The following is a 20380-nucleotide window of genomic DNA, read 5'->3' as shown; positions in this document are numbered from 1 at the left end:
AACACCATAAATGCAGAGGTGGGAGAAAGAAAGAAGGGAGCTGTAAGGAGTGTCAAACAGTGTATAAAGATAGACTAACGGTGTTTAATTCTTCTGCTTTGTTGGTCACCTGTCTGACTGCTGCTGAATGAGTCAAAATAAACACTTAAAAGTTGGTAATTTAGAATCAAGAGAAAGCTGTGACTTTAGAAACAGTAAGTACTCTTGGGAAACACACTAACTCCGAGACTAGTGAGAAAATAGCAGCTAAACAAATACTTTTGTTAGATTTCTTTCATCATTTCGAAAAGGTTATCTGTCATCATCTAGCTTACTGTGCCCCCATGTTGAGGTGCTGATAGTCCACTGAGATATCGTAGATAAATCATTTTTTCTGAGCATGCCAGGAATAAGCCACCATGGGTTGTTTCTTTTAAAGAGCTTTCTCACATTTGACCTTTTATCAGATGAGTTCTTTACATATACAACCTAATACATCTGCAATGAATACAGTCTTACTGGAATCTTAAAAGCTGTGCAGCACAGGATGAAATGTGAATTATTTTTAGCAGATGTCCTTTAAATCTGCTGATAATAAACAGAAATATGTACAAGATGTGTAATAGATTCTTGCTGGCTTGGCAGAACAAAAAAAATATGACCTACTTTTCAATACATTTGTCAATGCTATTGTTTGTCTGCTTTGTGTGCTGACAGGTGCGTTCCCGTGGCCGCAGTGCAGGAGAGACTCACTGAGCTGCTGCAGGGTCACCAGCGCGCCACAGTGGGGGAGGAGCCAGCGGACACCTACCTCCTCCAGGTCCAGGTCACCATGCAGATCAATGCTTGGTCAGCAGAGGAAACGGTGGGACACTCTTTTGTTAGAGGGGACAGTGCTGCAGATATTGACAGTCCTCCGGCCAGAAGAGCTCCGTGATTGGACCAAGGTGAGAGTGGCCCTCCAATGCTGTTTTGACTGCCGTTTCTATGTGGATGATACCAGAGACCATCTCACCAAGTGCCACAGAAAGCCGGGAGAGAGCCTGGGCACCTATGCTGTTGACTTATGCAGCTACACATGCAATGATCATCCCGAGTTCAGTGAGGCAGTCCAGGAAGAGCTCACCGTCCAAGCCTTCATTAAAGGACTACATCCCGGACGCCTACGGGAGCATTTATACCCGTTCTCACCAAACACCCTGGGGGGCTGTGGTGGTCACTGGCCGAGGCAGAACAGGTGGAACGTGCTGTGTCCTGAGGGCTATTGTCGCCATGACAACCATTGTGTGAACCAGGCCATGGCTGAGAAGAGCGAGGCAGACGAGACAACATGGCGGGCGGCAATTCCCCTGCAATGGTAGAGACAATCCAGGCAGATTGGTGGTGAAAAAGTAAGGACTCTTGGGAAACACACTAACTGCCCTGCCACATTGCCTGCTATGGCCTGAGCCAGCAGCCGGATTTAAATTAAGAAGGGATGACATCGCGGAAGAGCTGCCATCCACTCAAGTCATTTCCACCACAACAACTCAAAGATGTGGCTCAGCTGTTTTGGTGGGTGAGCTCTGGTGGACACTGGGTCCACCATTTCCCTCGTCTGGCCAAGGACCCTGCCAGGCTCAAGTGGCAAGACTCCCAGTGGATGGGATTTCCACCAAAAAACGCATCACCACTGTCACTGGTGAGCAAACCAAGATGCTGGGGATGAAGATGCTGCGGGTGTCCAACCTGGTTGGTTCAGCATTAGTTTTGGCTGGCCAGCATCCAGGACCCCTGTATTATTGGCCTTGATCTGCTGGACAAAATGGGGGGGGGGGCTGTGGTGGATGTGTCCAGGGCAGTCCTTGTACTTTGGCATGAAGCCATAGCTCTCCACAGGTCCAATAAAAGGGGAGCCTGCAGAATGTTAACACCAAGGAAGCACCCATCACTGGGCGTGCAGCAGCTGCCAACTCCAGAGACCAGCCAAGCCATTGCTGACCTTGATGAGAGGAGCTGCCAGCTGCTGCTGCTCTCCATCCAGCCCCTGAGGGCTTTTTGGATATGTTTGTAGATGCCTTTGCAGCCAAAGATGAGAACTGTACTCACACCAACCTGGTCATCCATGACATAGATATCCTATCCGCCTTTGCCCTCGCCACATGCCCTTTGCTAAGCGGTTAGAAGCCCAGGAGAAGATTGAGGAGATGCTACAGGCTGGTATCATCGAGCCATTCAACCTGTATGGCCAAAGGTTTGTTCTGCGGACCAACCATGCCTCACTCACCTGGCTACTAAGCTTCAAGGAGCTTGAGGATCTGCTGGCCAGGTCAATCGAGATCCTACGATTATGACATCCTGCACCAAGCGGGGCAGCTTCATGGCAATATAGATGCCCTATCTCAGCAGCCATGTGAGGGGGAGCGGGGCATTAAGTATCCAGAATGAACTGCTCTACCATCGCTGGAGCTCCACAGCTGGACGACAGGAGATCCTGCAGCTCCTGGTTTCACACTGCCTTCGGGACAGAGCCCTCCACTGGGTCCATGGTTGTATGGGGGCTGGCCATTTTGGAGTGAAACAAGACCTTCCAACGGCTAAGGCAGCAGTTCTACTGATCGGAGTGCAGGCGTGATGTCGAGATGTTTGTCCACCGGTGTGATCCCTGCACTGCACAGAAGGGCCCCACTCACTGGTCCCATGCCCCACTACAGCAGTACCAGGTGGGGGCATCCACGGAGAGGGTGGGAGTTGACACCCTGGGTCCATTCCCTGTCTCAGGCCACAGAAACCAATACGTCCTTGTGGCCATGGACTACTTCACTAAGTGGCCCAAGGCGTATGCTGTTCCAGACCAGCCAGAGGTGGGAGGAGAACAGGGGATGAATTATTTCTACAACCTAGTAAAGAGGATGCAGGCAATCCACAAACTCTCCTGGAGACATCTGACCGATGCAGGAGTCCAGCAAAAAAAAAAAAGGCTTACAACCTTTGTTGTGGGGGCAGGATTTTAACCCAGGTGAGGGTCTATAGCCGAGTCAGAAAGAAGGGGTGGTCGCCAAAGCTCTCAAGCCACTGGGTTGGGCCCTGCACAATCCTTGAAAAACTGTTGGATATGGTGTATTGGGTGCAGCTGTCACCCAGGGGCCGGATGGTGGTCCTTCAGAGGGGACCGTCAGGCTCCCTATCAGCCATTGGTCTCCACCGCGGAACAGGCTGCAGCCACTGACCAGCCTCTGCCTTCTAGCCCCCCTGAAATCACCAGCAGAGGTTCATGGCGTGCAGCTAGAAGGCAGCGGAGCCTCCCACAACACCTTAGGGACTTTGCAGAAGACAGTTGGATTGCTGTGGAGAGCTAATCAGTAGCAGCCCAGCGACCACAGTAGCTGCTTGTTAGTGAATGTACCATTAAATGTTACTGCATTAGCTCACACGGGTTAGGTGAATTAGAGTACAGTGTTCTGAAAGAAGCACAAGCCGGGTCTCTGCTTTTAGTGCTTGGAACATCTCACAGTACTGATACCACAATGCAGAGATAAATATTGTCGTTGAAAATATAATGGAACAAGTTCAATGTATGGCTTTGTAGTGATGCAATTAGCTGGGATGTAGTGTAAGCTTAAGGCAACTCCTATGGTCAATTGGTCTGGTTAGAACAAAATCCAACTCCAAAGAACCTACAGTTCATATCCCTGCTTACAAGCTAAAAACCTTGTTGAAGTGTCTTTCTCAAACCAACTACCCAGTCCGCGGTGTACAAACAGCCAATAAGAAGAATTTCTCTTTGGGATGTTACACACTTTGTTGACATGTCATTTCTTTCTGTTGAACTACAAAAATTGTCCACCAATCAATTATTTTAGATTTAAAAATCCTATGTTTACATATTTATTGTTCTTTGGTTCAAACCCCCAAACGTTTTTACAGAAGTGGCTGCATTTAAAACTGCCTCAGTAATGTCTGTATGATAAAAATATAAAATCCCATACAGTGAAGTACCTGCTAACAGAAGCTCATTACTGGTCCATTTTTTTGTGGACTAATATATAAACCTGATTAATTTCCACTCTGACTATTACAAGTAAAAGTTTTGGCATGGGGAAAAAAAAAAAAAACAGAAGCTGTTTATAACAGACCATGGGAACCACTGAACCCAAGACATTGCATGTTGTGAACAGCAAGTTGTTTTTCTCCCACATGCTATTGGAGTCAGAGCAGCTCAGCTAGTGCAGCTGGGGGGTTAAGGGTATCTTAATAGTTCTTGTGAAAGTAGATGGTATACTTTTTCCACCTGATTTTCTAGCATGTCATAGGATTCAATTCAGCAGCTTTAAATTGATAAACTCAGGTGCTAAAGGAAATGTTGTCAAGACTCAAGAATATTACTGCCATACCTTAGCTGAAAAGCCAGTGCACATTGCCAAAGTTTAAATTTCCTATTCCTACATGCATATCTAATTCTATATACAATTTACTGTAGCACTCAAACTAGAATACAGCTTGTTGCTACAGCAAGAGCCTCTAAAATGGAACAACCCCTGAGATTTACTGTAAGAACATCTGCAGGGATACTGGCAGAGATAAAGACAAACTTCAGCTTTATACAAGTATAATCAGCTGCTCTATATAGCCCATGTACTTGATTGTAAAGTGAATAAGACAAAAAAAGTTCAGCTGCTGTATATCTCCATCACTAGTCTAATGATCAACCCAAATTGCCATTCTATTTAACTTCACAAAGTACAGACCTAGTATGGTGCCCACACTTTAGCACATGCCAAATTACTTCTTACGATTTTCTGTGTTCATAAAATAAAAAGTACCAGTGCATTTGAACAGTTAACATTTGAAGAATAAAAGTTATTTTTACTGCCTATTTGCTACTGGGTTCCACCTACAAAGTCAGTCATTTCTTCAAATGCAGAAAGTAACCACCAACTAGAAAAAGTCTAGATATCCAGTAATCAACTCACTGAAGAAATTTATGTGCACAGTCATTTAGAGGTCAGGCACCAGGTTAGTCCATCACAACTATGATCATCTGATTATTCTTTAAAAGTAAAGCTGACAAATGAGAATTAAAACTTTTGCTCAGTTGGAAAATGACACATTGCCCAGCAGGCATGTGACTGGCTCTGGCAGAGGTTGGGCACTCCAAGCAATATTAGGAGTGACTTATTTCTCACCACACAGAACAGTAATGTATGTCACAACCTGAAGATTCTTCATATACAGAAGCACGTATTAACAGTGACATTCTGTCTGTCATAATAAAAATGTTCCCAATCTTTTAGTGACGTGAACGCCTGCAAAACCACCCATTCAATTTTCTGAAGAAAGCTATTTCCTTTTACTTCTCACACATGAATTAAACATTGAATTGACATTCTGCCAGTGCAACAAGTAGATATTAGAATGACAAATTAGTTTGAAGAGCTGGAGTTCAAATGAATAATTTATCTGTACAAACATTGCGTATTCAAGTCTCTATGAAAGAATTTTAATTGTCTTAAATTTCATTGTGTTAAAAGGCAGTTTCTATATAATGAAACTCTGGATCACTGCTCTTTGTGTGAAAGCAGTTCATTATTAATATGCCACTCACGAATGTGAAATTGACTGATAGCTGCGTATAATGTAAAGCTAAATGGAGGAAATGGAAAATAGGTCATACAGCATAAGACAGTAAGGAAGCACTGGGTGAGGCCCATAAGATCATACCACCATCAGCATTCACAACCTCATATAGGAAATTCTTCGTGACTGTGTTTCACAGCTTTTTTTAGGTTTGCATATCTCAGTTTGAAGTGGTTTTTATCACAATTGGGTAATGGGACAGAAATACTGTATTTTCTGGGCTATAAGTAGCAAAATTGCCTTATTGAACAGAAAAAAAAACATAAGTTGCTTCGGTGTACAAGTCACATTTCTAATTATAGTCTAAATTTGTCTATAAAGAACATAGGTTAGGCATAACAACAGGCACAAGTGCATTACAATATTCATTCATCTGTGTCAAGTAACATTAAACAACTGCACCAACATCAGGGTCGGGGGAGATTAAACAGCGTCTCCTCCTCATTCTATCTGAATGCTGACACTAACTCCAAACTTTGTTTCAACTGCAGACTTTATTATCTGCTCTTACTTTTAGGGTGGCATTTTTACTTGTTATACTAGGAGTTGTAGTTTAGCATAAATGTTTTTACTTTTTAGTAAAAACAGTATCCTGAGTTGAGTGAAGCGTGCCAAAAGGGCCATGCAACTCTAGTGACTACGCAAAAAAAAAAAAAAAAAGTGACTTATCGTCCAGAAAATACAGTACTAGCTGTGTACCATGTTTGCTCATACATGTTTGTCTGCATTAAAAAAACAAATCTTGTAGTCTAGTGGAGCTCAGTGCAACCGATTTTTAAATGAACTATTAACTGTGAACTGCAGTGCTCCAGTTTTTGGTACACGCTGTCTGAATTGGAATGTACAATACCTGGTCCAGAAATAAGATATTCCAAATGGCTTTCTGTTAATGCAAAAAGAGGAACGTGCTTGTAAAGTGAAATGTTTGAGAACCAAGTGTTTTAAAAACCACATTAGAATACCTCTGGTGTTAGGACTAATAGCCATTTCAGTATGAATAAGCATAACTGACCTGCAAAGTTGAGGCGGCGGATGTGCTTTAGCAGATGGGTGCCATTGATAGGATCCATTTTTGCACAGAGACCCACTTTACCTGGGCAAAGCTCCTGGTGCATGTTGTGCAGGGCATGAGCCATTGCATAAACAGCATCAATAACAAACTGCACCTTTCCCTCCTGCTCATAATGTGAGTCTTTTCCTATCCGCTCCTGATCTGTAAGACAGAAACAGAAGTACAGATTATCACACACATAAAAACTGTATTAAACTATGGAAACAGCTTCATCTGTGGTCACTCATTTGGCTCATTTTTAACCATATCAAGTTTAAACTGAAGCCAGGTAAATGGATCCTTTGAGTTTAGCCAAAGTGAAGAAGGATGTAGATGATTTGACAAGTGGGTATAAAATATTCAATCAGATAAAACGGAATTCTATTAGCCATGTCACTTAAGACTGGAGAGGTTCCATCTTAAAAAAAAAAAAATATATATCTACTTGAGTTTGTTCCTGACCCTTGTTTGGAGCAGGCTTGATGATGATCCAGCATATTTAGTGGCTCTCCCAGACAATATTCAATATAGTACCCAAAAAAAGTTTTTGAAAAGATGCTTCTTGAAGCTCAATTATAGAATTACTTTAAGATACTGCTTGTATTTGCCAACAGTCAATAAAACTTATATTTTCAACACTTCTCTCTTGTCATCTCTAGTTATAAGAGCCATTCAGGCTGGACAAAACAATTCTGTGCAAACCATTTGAAATGAGCTAAACCTTTTAAATGGAGGGTGTGGCATCGGTCCAAAAGGCATAGAAGAAATGCACTGCCTCTCAGTGAATCTTATTCTTTCTGCACTGAATGGGTCTTGCCTCTTGCAATTAGCTAGAAGGTAAATATCTGGATCGCTACAGAGGAGCAAATCAATTCCAATATCTGGAGTGCAAGGTTTTCTCCTCTGGGAAATCTCATCAGTTAAAAACAAAAACTCTTTCTTCTCTGTCCAGCAGGAACACATGGATTTCCCTCTGAGTGACTTTATCAACATCTTAGCTCTATATGTCTGTGCCATCGATCATTACCTATATGCATGTGCCATTTTCCGTTAGCAACTTTAAAAAACAAATCCATGTATAAATGTGATCTAATCTGAGAATCCCGGCCGGTTGACTGAGTGACCAACTGTGAATTCAGTCAATAATGCCTGCATATATTTAGAAGCCATTACAGTAAGTAATGAGAAAGACAGGAAATGGAGACATCTATGGCAAAGCCACAAATTGAAGAAAAGGTCAAAGGTCATGGGCCCACACACACTGTCACAACATGTCTTGTGTGACACCTCAGAGTGGAAGACACCCACACTTTGTTTCTGGTTTGCTTAATCTGAATGAATTTCTCTGAAAGCAAAATGCCAACTTGGAAAATATGTGTGAAGTATCCAAATGCCAATGAGGAGGGAGCTAGTGAGAGAGAGGGAAAGAAAGAGGCAGAAAAAAGGGGGAAAATTTTTATATATATATATATATATATATATATATATACAGTGGGTACGGAAAGTATTCAGACCCCTTTAAATTTTTCGCTCTTTGTGTCAGCCATTTGCCAAAATCAAAAAAGTTCATTTTATTTCTCATTAATGTACACTCAGCACCCCATCTTGACAGAAAAAAACAGAAATGTAGAAATTTTTGCAAATTTATTAAAAAAGAAAAACTGAAATATCACATGGTCATAAGTATTGAGACCCTGTGCTCAGTATTGAGTAGAAGCACCCTTTTGAGCTAGTACAGCCAAGAGTCTTCTTGGGAATGATGCAACAAGTTTTTCACACCTGGATTTGGGGATCCTCTGCCATTCTTCCTTGCAGATCCTCTCCAGTTCTGTCAGGCTGGATGGTGAACGTTGGTGAACAGCCATTTTCAGGTCTGTCCAGAGATGCTCAATTGGGTTTAGGTCAGGGCTCTGGCTGGGCCAGTCAAGAACGGTCACAGAGTTGTTCCGAAGCCACTCCTTTGTTATTTTAGCTGTGTGCTTAGGGTCATTGTCCTGTCGAAAGGTGAACCTTTGGCTCAGTCTGAGGTCCTGAGCACTCTGGAAGAGGTTTTCTTCCAGGATATCTCTGTACTTGGTCGCATTCATCTTTCCTTCAATTGCAACCAGTTGTCCTGTCCCTGCAGCTGAAAAACACCCCCACAACATGATGCTCCCACCACCATGTTTCACTGTAGGGATTGTATTGGACAGGTGATGAGCAGTGCCTGGTTTTCTCCACACATACCGCTTAGAATTAACGCCAAAAAGTTCAATCTTGGTCTCATCAGACCAGAGAATCTTATTTCTCATAGTCTGGTAGTCCTTCATGTGTTTTTTGCCAAACTCTATGCGGGCTTTCATGTGTCTTGCACTGAGGAGAGGCTTCCGTCGGGCCACTCTGCCATAAAGCCCCGACTGGTGGAGGGCTGCAGTGATAGTTGACTTTGTGGAACTTTCTCCCATCTCCCTACTGCATCTCTGGAGCTCAGCCACAGTGATCTTTGGGTTCTTCTTTACCTCTCTCACCAAGGCTCTTCTCCCACGATTGCTCAGTTTGGCTGGACGGCCAGGTCTAGGAAGAGTTCTGGTCGTCCCAAACTTTTTCCATTTGAGGATTATGGAGGCCACTGTGCTCTTAGGAACCTTGAGTGCTGCAGAAATTCTTTTGTAACCTTGGCCAGATCTGTGCCTTGCCACAATTCTGTCTCTGAGCTCCTTGGGCAGTTCCTTCGACCTCATGATTCTCATTTGCTCTGACATGCACTGTGAGCTGTAAGGTCTTATATAGACAGGTGTGTGCCTTTCCTAATCAAGTCCAATCAGTTTAATTAAACACAGCTGGACTCCAATGAAGGAGCAGAACCATCTCAAGGAGGATCAGAAGAAATGGACAGCATGTGAGTTAAATATGAGTGTCACTGCAAAGGGTCTGAATACTTATGACCATGTGATATTTCAGTTTTTCTTTTTTAATAAATTTGCAAAAATTTCTACATTTCTGTTTTTTTCTGTCAAGATGGGGTGCTGAGTGTACATTAATGAGAAATAAAATGAACTTTTTTGATTTTGGCAAATGGCTGCAATGACACAAAGAGTGAAAAATTTAAAGGGGTCTGAATACTTTCCGTACCCACTGTATATATATTTATATATATATATTTCCAGGCCTGCGGGGTTTATTGTTTTTTTTTTTTGATATTCTGGTAATTATTTTTTACAGAAAGGCCTTGGACAGCCCAGGCTTGAACCTAGAACCTAGAATCTTCTAACTGTGAGGCAACACTGCTAATCACCACATGTTGGCCTTTCGTAATCATAAAATAGTAAAATAATTCAGCTTGGATATTTTGAGATGTAAATAAATAAAAAAATGTTTTATGTTCACTGCCATTACAACTGTCCAAATTCAATTTTCTGCCAGTGACAGACAATCAAACGATTAAATATATGTATTAAGTATTAACCAGTATCAGCTTCTCGTAACATTTTGGACATGATGATCATAGCAATTCATAACCACACATTTGGTAACAGAACATTCAGACTCATTTATCATGCAACATCTGTCCTCTTAAGGTTCAAGCAATTTTCAATAGCCACTTCAATCTGAAAGTGTGCTAGCCCCAAATCAGCAGAGGTCTCCTTCTGTCAGCCATCTTTCATTTGCTAGAACTCCAGCTCTTCACTGCCGACCAGAGGCATTTTAATGTCCCCGATTATCTCACGAGCTTTTGAAACGCATGAATTATTGTTGGAGGTTACGGCTCAGTAATTAAGGGCCACAGGGCCTTGATTGGACAGTGATTGTCACAGTTTGGCCGACATGCTTATGCCACAGGGAATCCTGTGAGCCAGAGTGGATGTGAGAGTGATATTTTTCTTGCAGTCTTGGCAGGCCACCCACATTAACTTTGTATTGTCTCTTCTCCATAAGACCATTTCCCTTTTTTCTGCCTCTCTTTCTTTCCCTCTCTCTCACTAGCTCCCTCCTCATTGGCATTTGGATACTTCACACATATTTTCCAAGTTGGCATTTTGCTTTCAGAGAAATTCATTCAGATTAAGCAAACCAGAAACAAAGTGTAGGTGTTTTCCACTCTGAGGTGTCACACAAGACATGTTGTGACAGTGTGTGTGGGCCCATGACCTTTGACCTTTTCTTCAGCTTGTGACTGGTCCATGGGCCATCCAGTCTTTTCCTGCCAAAACAGTTGCACTGCCACTTAAATTATTCTGACACTAGCACTTTGGGTCTTAGTGTTCTAGTTCAAAAAATTTCACACACAAACAGACATGTAAACAGACACACACGCAAACACACACACAAAATTAACCTGATGACAACATACTATATATGGTCTATATTAGCACTGTTGTCATCAGGTTAATTTTGTTTTACTATTAGGCAGAAAGTACTGTTTTGAAATTGGAAAAACCATGAATATAAATATAACTAACATCTATGACTTTATCACCAATAAAGACAGTTATATCCAACAAATTTAGTCTGTAAAATATGTCTCTGGTGTCTGGTTTTAATGTGCTCTACATGTCAGTGGTTTTACTATTCAAGCTCAAACACCCATGGTTTCTTCAACTGAAAAACATCACTGTATTATTTTGACGTCTGGAAAAATAAGTAGAAGATGAACTGTGCCTCATCAATGTTCAGAAAGCCCAGAGTGTCAACTTTTAGCTACAATATTGCCAAAGGACATTACTCACATCACGTTAGACAGCAGTTAGTTTGAAGTTGGGCAAACAGCAACCAACTATTAAACAATTTTAATTTCCCAGTAACATTTTGAACTAATTAACAAGAAACATGCTGCTTTAGATTTTGCTTTGTTTTTCATTTCTTTTTATGTAGACATAAGTTTGATTATGCTCAGTACAAATGTCTTGTTTAATATTATGAAGAAATCCAATAATGCTGTACAATAATCAGTTTAAATGAGTCTTAATGTTGTTCAGAAAAATCACTGCTTTCCTCAAATAACTCAGCCCATTATATTTTATATTTAATTTGATCAAACAATGGGGAGTCCTCCTGTAACAAGCTGCTTACTGGTCCAAAATATTCCCCACGTGTAACCCAGTGCATTCTGGGAAAAGCCAGCGCTTTCTACAACCCTGCACAGAATAAGTGGTTTAAAAAATACAAGAAATGCGTGGATGAAAAAGTGAGGCCCGTGTTTGCTTTATGAGCTGCTACATCCCCTGCTGCTCCCCCTTATCAGATGAGTCCCTGCTTTCTCCTTTCCACATTAAGCTATCACTTTTACATCTCCTTCATTCACAGGTAAAAAGACTAATCTCAGTTGTTCCCCAGTCACTCATACCTTACATATCTTGTCCTTTGATCACACCGACTGGTCTAACCCTCTCAGGATACTGATAATTCTGCAGGAAGCCCCCATGTGGTTTTCTCACAGCTGCCTCAGAGACACAGCGAAGCTCTGTACCAGTGGAGAGACACTGCGAGCGTCACACTTCAACCTCAAACAAATGCTCTGAGACTCTCCCTGAAAGTGGAGCTGGCTAATACTGAAGTTTAACACTAAAATGTCTGTAATGAGCAGGGCAGGTGACAGAAGAGCTGCCGAAGGCTTTTTACAGGTGCCTATCACAAAAGTTATTTTTATCACGCCGATCTGAACACATTAAAAGTCATGAAGTTAAGCCCTGCAACAAGAGACAGTACAAGAATAAATTATGTTAAGCATAGGAACATTTCCACTATAAAGAGTGAGTCAACGTGTGCAATCATTAAGGGATAATTAACTTCGATGTTACCCTTGACTGGGTTTCTGACACCTTACACTAGTGATAACTTTAGTCAATTATCTGGTTGACTGCTCAAGATTTACAGTAAACCCTGTGTTGCCCCCTCCCCCCCGCTATCTAGTTCTAGCAGTACTTTGTTAGTTTAGAGTGAGCTACATGTATTCATTGTCTCTAATATTTTGTCTCTTAACAAACTTTAAAACAATACAGTACAAAAATTTAGATCTAATGATTGTCATCCAAAAGGGGAACTCTGGTGATATTTAGAATTTTCTCTTATCTTATCAACAACTCTCACTAGAAGCCAAACCAAACAATAATTTAAAACACTTATCCAAGTACTGTATGTTGATCCAAAACCTCACAGCTCCATTAAAACTATTGAAATATCATAAACGCACATATTGCACAGATTTCATTACAATTAATGCATCGGTTTATTTTTGAGTCAGTCCTGCTGCTATAAACACTTAAGCAGTAGAAAATAGTCCCCAATAAATACACTATTTATGTTTGACCTGTTTTTAGAGATTTACATCACCAGTAGGCACAAATGGGTTTTGGAATGCCACCGACAGCGAAGGAAAGTATTGACAAACAGTCCACATTGTTGGTTTTGATCTTTTAATGGAATTTGTTGACTTTAAAGGAGCCTCTTTTAACCTTAGCAACCTTTTTTTTTATATGTTTGTATACAGGATGCACTGTTGGGCATAACTCTCCTGAGGAGACAATGTTTCTGATTCAAGTACTTAAGGATGGCTAATTGAATGAATTTTAAATCATCAGTATAGAATATTACTGGCCTTATTAGTAAGGTGCTCACTGGAAAATTTCACTTCAAATGTAATGAGAAACTAAATCTGCCAACACATCTGTTATTTTTAATTACATGTGGGAATATTGATAAATGAACACTAATGTGACTTGACTTCTTATGTTTTTACTTTGCCGTTAATTTATGAACTACTGTGTACACTTCACTGTATATCAAAATATATTATGATTCCAGAGACGGGTGCATAAAATGCTCTTAAGATTTAAAACTAAAAGGGTTTGCATGCACAGCAGCAGGTAACCAGTGATCTCTCCAGGCATATGCAGTAACTAACACATGCATCAGTATTATTTTATCCACTTGTGTGTTACCCTACATACAAAGCTGAAATACTGTAAATATACCACGAATTCAACACAGTCATAAAGCTTTCCTGCTTTCTGGTTGGTCTGTTACAAGCTGAGAAATAAAGGGACAGCTTCCACATGGCTCTCAGTTGCATAATATCACTCAACTATACTGCACAGCCATTACCGGTGGACTACTGTGAAACAATATACATGTACGCTGATATAGACCTGGCTAAAGCTAATGCAGTCTAATACAACAGCTGAGTTATAAATCCTAAAGAAAGGAAGGTTATGATATTAAGTTTTTGATGAAACTGTTTTACAGAGGTGTTAATTCAACTTTATTATCATTTTGGAGGCTCTATTTTATGATGCTGTTGAACTGTACGCCAATTTTTAATACTCAGGAGTGCTGCTGGTATTTTGCCCCAGCACACTGACATCAGTGGGATTCAAGTAATAGCCAGGGTGTGGCCTGCAGGAAGAAATAAAAACCAGTCACTCAAAAAGGTATTTAAGGGGTTGAAATTTCCTGTAGTTTTACAACAGCTTATATGGTAAATTCCTTATAATGTATATTTCCACCACACTAATTCCATCAGCACAACAACACTAATGTACTAAACACTCTGCTGCACTAAGTTACCATATTTTTTCTTTCAAATAATTCAAGTAGTTTCACATTGTTGATCAATATTAGGATAAAAAAAAAAACAACTTGAGACTTTGTGATGTGTTTTGTCATTAAAGGCCTGCTTTACAGAGTTAAAGGAAACCTGCAAAACCTTTAATGTGAAAATTTTAGAGGAAGTGTTGAGATTCATTCAGGTAGAATGCCAGACATGAGCCTCGCTGTACTAACAAATTAGTGCTATGGAAATAAACATTATACCGTAATTCTCAAGACAAAAGCTAAACTGAAGGACACTGAGTTTGCATTAACTGGGGTGGAATTAGAAATAAAAAGCCTGGGTCTCTGTGCCACTGGGGTACAGTGTACAGCAAAACTAAGCACAATGCAATAAGAGATTAAATGATTCAATCACTTGTAACTAATTGTATTATTTTTAAGTTAAAGCATGGGGTATTTCATCTTGACCATAATAAAAAAACAAAAGTTAGACAGAATATAGTGGATACAGGTGCCAGGATACAACCTTCACACATCACACTTGGGATTTCTAGTCTAACTACATCAACAGGGTTATAAATGAATCTCCACCATCACCTTAACCGGATTTTCCTGGGTTGTGTCTAAAACAACATGGTTTCACAGGGTAAGGAATTGCTTGCACAAGATAGAAACCAGATTGTAGGATTTCATAAAGGTGTAAGAGTCTAGAAGAACATCAGTAAGCTCCTGAACATAAGCCAAACTACAGTTCTAGCAGTGGATAAGAGAGGAAAAGCATTACTTCCAGTAACAGAAAGCACAATGGCCACTCCCAAAAAAACGACACCACACATTATTTAGTATTTACACACTTTGCACTAACAAACAGACAAGTGCGTCTGACTTGGCACAAGGATTACCTGGAATCTGGTATTTTGGTGACTGATCAAGGACATTGCAAGGAGTCAAACTCTATGGACGATGTCCAAGAAGAAAATCATTGCTCACAAATGGCACAAAACTGCAAGAGTAAAATTTGCCAAAGAACATGAAAAGAAGTCTGATGAATATTGGCAGCACATTCGTTAGTTAGATGAAACCAAAATAAATGTGTCTGGATCAGACGGGGTCCAGCATGTTTGGGGTGGACCTGGCCAGGTCTATTGCAATGACTGAAAAGCATTGACTGAAAGATGGAGGCAGGATTGGTTTTATATGGAGCTGCAGGGACGACATTTATAAAGACATTTGCAGATATGAATGGAAAATTGTATACCCAAATACTAAATGAATAGATGACTCCCTGATTAAGACACTTGGCAGGACATGACAATGATCCCCAACACACTGCAAAACTCACACAAAGTAAAAAAGCAAGACTAGGCCAAGTATGTCCCCTGACTTGAATTCAATATAAGATCTTTGGAGTAAGTGGAATGCAGAGCATCACAAACCCTTCCAGCAAAGAGTAGCTGAAAAGCATCATCTGTGAAGAATGGCAGAACATCTCTCCACAGATCAAGCAAGACTGCCCAGGAGGATCAAATTTGTCATCAGAAATAAAGCTGGACATATAGAAAACAAAATAAAATAAATAAGAGAATGGAATCTCACTAATCAAGCATCCTCAGCCACATTGCTCCACTATGTGAAGCTCAGTCACTCAAGTCCAGATAAGCTCCAACTCTTCTTTATGCATGCAGATTTTCGAGACACACATTTAGCTTTAGGATATCATGGTGGCTCACAGAAAGAAAGCCATTACTTTGATTCACTAAAGTTTGTGTGTTTTTGCCTAAAGACACACAATTCAGTAGGACAAGAGACCTGAAACTGCCCTTAAATATGAATGATTTTCCAACCTTGCTCCTCGTAATGCTGTGCTGAACTATTCTGCTTTTGATTCCGGTAAGCCCTATGTTATGTAACATAATGTAATATTGTTATTCTTTATCTTTATATGTCGCACATTACTTTGTCCCAGTATAAGACAAGATATCTCTATTTATTTATAAGGGAGTCTAAGGTTGACTGTATTAAAATTCAAATATTTTACATTTTGTATTTGTGTATGAATAATATAGGGCTCTGTGAGATACAGTTTTTATTATACTCCCATGCATGGCCCTATCATGTTTGAAAAATAAAATATAATCTGAAATTGAGTCTTATGTATGTAAATGTAAATACAAATAGGAAACAACAAACTTTGCATTAAAGGTACAGACACTAGCCTTCAGTCTGTTCACTCCTCACCTGCCCTCATCATTTAGGGAGAACAAACATTATTAACTGCAGACACATAGTTCATTAAACAGAGGTATAAGACAGAGGTCTATAAAGATGGTCTATAATTCCAACAGAGTAACCATCCAATTACTGAGCTATAAATTCTATGGGAATCTGACTGGGTGAATTTGAGAGTTTAAGGTTTATTTTTGGATCAAATCCACAAATGCTAAGCAGTGATTTATTGGAATGATGCACTCTGAGAATACCATAATGCGGATTTGTGTTATTTTCTGTCCAAGACACTTGTGTGCTGTCGACAAACATTCTGATTGTTGTCAAAATTGCATATTTACAGTGAAAATAAAGTGAAATACTAAAACTGGGAACTGTTGGTCCCTGTGCTAACTGTGTTTTTTAAATAATGAAGACTGAGGGTATTGGCTCCAACCCTACCATGAACCTCTACACGATACTTGGTTTAGTAATTAATAAAGGACAGATGAGAAACTAAGAGTCGAGCTATTTTTCTGCAATGTGCAATGCTGGTTTAAATGGTTCAAGGTAATATACACGCACGCACGCACGCACGCACGCACGCACGCACGCACGCACGCACGCACGCACGCACGCGCGCACGCACACACTGAATATGGACCTTTTTCAGCACAGTTAACTGCGTCATAGTGCTTTGCTTTTATAAATACATTCTTTGACCAATTGTTTTACCTTGACTATGCATATTGCATGTGATGGGGCACTAAAGAAAAAAAGTTATTGCAGTCCCCACTGAATAACAAAACGGGGAAGTATCTTAAATGCCTTCCAAAGACACCATGATATAAAGGGATAGAATCTCAATGTACATTGGATGTAATTTTGCTCAGTATCTTGCATCATGACAGCTGTGCGCATATTAAGATTAAAGCGTCCTCTATACTGATCAGTACTTGTACAGAAAAACACTAGCAGATTCCTTTAAAGCAGTTAAACAGAAAATTATTTAGATAAGAAAGCTTACCATGAGGAAACTCCCAGATAACACTAGTTTAACCTTCATCTTTGAAATATATGTTCAGCTGCTTAATTGCATTTTCAATCTTGTATAAATGCACAGTGTTTTTCCACCTCAAAAGAGAATGTGCACTCCATAGCTGTGTAACATATGGCACTAAGCCGGAAGCTTTGAAACATGCAGCCTACCTAAGTCATTCACTTGCCATGTGGGTAAACACGCTAGACTGAGCAGAAATATAGTGCAGCTTTTAAATGAGCTAGGAGATGAACTGTGATTTTGAATACTGAATGCCTGGCTGTTCCACTTTTAATAGGTGGGCAACGCTGTCAAAACATTTTCACCATGAGCCAAATGTGTCACCTCCCTCAAGACATCAAAAGGAATGTTTTCAAGTTGGTTAAAAGTTTGAACAAAAAGAACATAAAATTGCTTTTTTACCCAACAGGAGAATGTCTTACTTGTGCACTTTTTAAGCCCAGACCCTTTCTTCACGGCGTGACGGCTGAGTTTGCAGTTGAAGTTGTTTTCCCAGAACTCTGCAAACCAGATATTCCTTCTGTTGTTTTCCAGCGTTCGGCTGATGAAGTAACGATCAAACCCTAGAGAGATCAATGGGTTCATTGTCACTGACAGCGTAAACAACAGTGTTAGTGCAGTCTGTGAGTTAGGTCCCTCTTGTCTTATACTGTACAATTGATTAAATATTGCATATGTTCAATTTATATTGTTGTTCTGTATGGCTGACCTTTAGGATTTTGATGATTTTGATGATATTTGATGAATAAATTATAGTGGTTAAGCTTTACAAAACAACTTTTACTCTTCTCAAAACAAACGCAGCTCTACAATACTGTTTCACTGAAATATGCACATGGTTTTATAAGACAGGCAGATCTACTGTATGATGCAAAGGGCCCATCGTTGTACCTCTGATGGACTGGCGCTTGGGCAGGATAGTGACTGCTCCCTCTGCCATCTCCTCTTGGTGCACAACTGGAGAGATCTTTGAGCCCCAGCTGTCTGAACCCACCCAGATAAAATGACCTGTCTGGTTGGCCTTTTTAGCGGCATGGAGTAGCCGCCTGCAAAGGTGAGCAAACAGATGTTGTCGTGAATAAGGTCAGCATCCCGACCAGCTCTACTTTGATTTTGTTTTGCAAATCACTACACAGTGGTCTTGCAGAGCTGGAGCGAAATAGCTGTTTACACATGTCTCTGTGCTGTCTGCTACAGTCGTGTTTTTCTAATCTTCAAAGACGTGTTACAGAGCTATCATTCCTTACCTGATATCATCTTCGTTGGCGAAAATGATGACAACTCTTGCATTTGGGTTTTCTCTGAGTCGCCGGATGACCTTGTCAAACTCTCCCTGCTTGGGCTCCCGGGGAATCTTGACGGACTGGGAGATGCACACACCTCCTAAACACACAGAAGTTTATAGATGTCATTCTGAATATTTTTACAAACTCTAGAACATACCTTTACTGGGTCAGTAATCACATAAACGCCTCACACAGCTCTAAAATTTCTGTGTAAGCTGAATTTAAATATTATTACACACAAGCAATTCAAAGCTGAGGTCATGGGAACCAGGGCTTTGTGGCCACTTCATCAGTTTACCCTAATAACAATTAAAAATCTGAAGGCAAGATGGTGAAATGCTGTGAAGAGTGACTGACCAGGAGAAGGATAATTGGTTTCTAAATAATATTACTGACTTTTACAGTTTGTTGAGGTAAGATCTATGTTTTAGATATAGTAGATGCATTTAACCTGACTTTTTTATTTTGCTATTAATACGGATTAATACTGTTTTCATGTGAAGTTTATGTACATTCCCAAAAAGGGCAATGTCCTGTTTTAAACAGAAGCATTTTAGCACTTCTTTTATTTTACAACCAAACTATGTCTTCTAGTAGCTTTATCTCCTCTTTTTTCCAGTCTCGTCTTGGGAAGGTATTTTCTTTGCTTTGCTGCACTAGTAGAAAAAAAGTGTGATATTTTTATGTGTTGGAAATAAAGTTTTACACTGTATATTTTCATGCACAAATCAGTTAATTTGAAGGGAAGTTTGTTGAGATGTGTGTTCCTGGGCTGTTTTGTAGCTTTAGAGTATTACTGTGACTATATGCACATAGCATTTATATGAATACTTTGTCTACAATTAGAGAGAGGTTATGCTTTTTCCTCCTGCCTTGCAATAAAGTGCTAGAAGACAGTTCTGAGAATTGTGGTCCTATCCACTATACACTGATTAGGACTCACCACACACACAGACACACACACAGACACACACACACACACACAGACACACACACAGACACACACACAGACACACACAGAATGACCACCACTCTTGAGTCCTTGCAAGCACAGATTGAAATGTTTTGTGTAGTCCAAGCAAAGTTTCCAGTTCTCCAACAGGATTTCTCTGGTGAGATTTAGAATGGCTCAGTGTGGCATGTTTGTCTTAAGGATTGTTTCTGAGCTTCTGCAGCTCTCAGGACAGTGGGAACATTGTGCCAAGACATGTCTTTGTGCATAATGTACACTGTAGATCCTATACTGTACAGAAACATGCTGTACCCATCCCATTATTTTAGATGGAGACTAGTTTAGAGGCAGAGTGTGTTTAACTTCCAGTTGACTGTATTCTAGACTCCTGTCATTCTGTGGTATTCTGCCCAGCTCAGTATGTGGGCGTTAAATCGGTCCCAATTTAGCTGTCTAAAAAAGTGTGGAGGTCTGAGACAAAGTCCTTGTGTTGGATGGAACCGGCTCCTTATTGCACAACTGTCACCAAACCTTAATACGTTTGAGGAGGTCTAGCAGAACTTCAGAAAGTCTTGAGACATGCAAAGATTTAAAGTTTTCAACATACAAACAATCCTGCATTTGAACTTGTGTAAAGACAATCAGTGAGACTGGTGAGCAGCACTGGACAGTGTTTGTAACTAAATAAATCAACATTTTATTTA

At 40.4% G+C, this 20380-nt stretch overlaps 1 protein-coding gene across 1 annotated transcript in view; it reads right to left on the bottom strand.

Annotated features, from left to right (window-relative positions):
* Nucleotides 1–20380, bottom strand: part of LOC113130969 (metabotropic glutamate receptor 4-like) — a 114896-nt gene that overhangs the window by 20787 nt on the left and 73729 nt on the right. Inside the window, exons 4-7 of the mRNA XM_026307983.1 lie at nucleotides 18686–18821; nucleotides 18330–18484; nucleotides 17861–18001; nucleotides 6608–6808 (exon numbers count right to left, since the gene is read on the bottom strand). Coding sequence (XP_026163768.1) covers nucleotides 6608–6808; nucleotides 17861–18001; nucleotides 18330–18484; nucleotides 18686–18821 — 633 coding nt within the window. The remainder of the gene's footprint in view (nucleotides 1–6607; nucleotides 6809–17860; nucleotides 18002–18329; nucleotides 18485–18685; nucleotides 18822–20380) is intronic.

Source organism: Mastacembelus armatus, chromosome 5 (genome assembly GCF_900324485.2).
Source record: "Mastacembelus armatus chromosome 5, fMasArm1.2, whole genome shotgun sequence".
NCBI classification, from domain to species: domain Eukaryota; kingdom Metazoa; phylum Chordata; class Actinopteri; order Synbranchiformes; family Mastacembelidae; genus Mastacembelus; species Mastacembelus armatus.
Note: the sequence above shows the minus strand (reverse complement) of the source record. Positions and strands in the feature narration are given on the sequence as shown.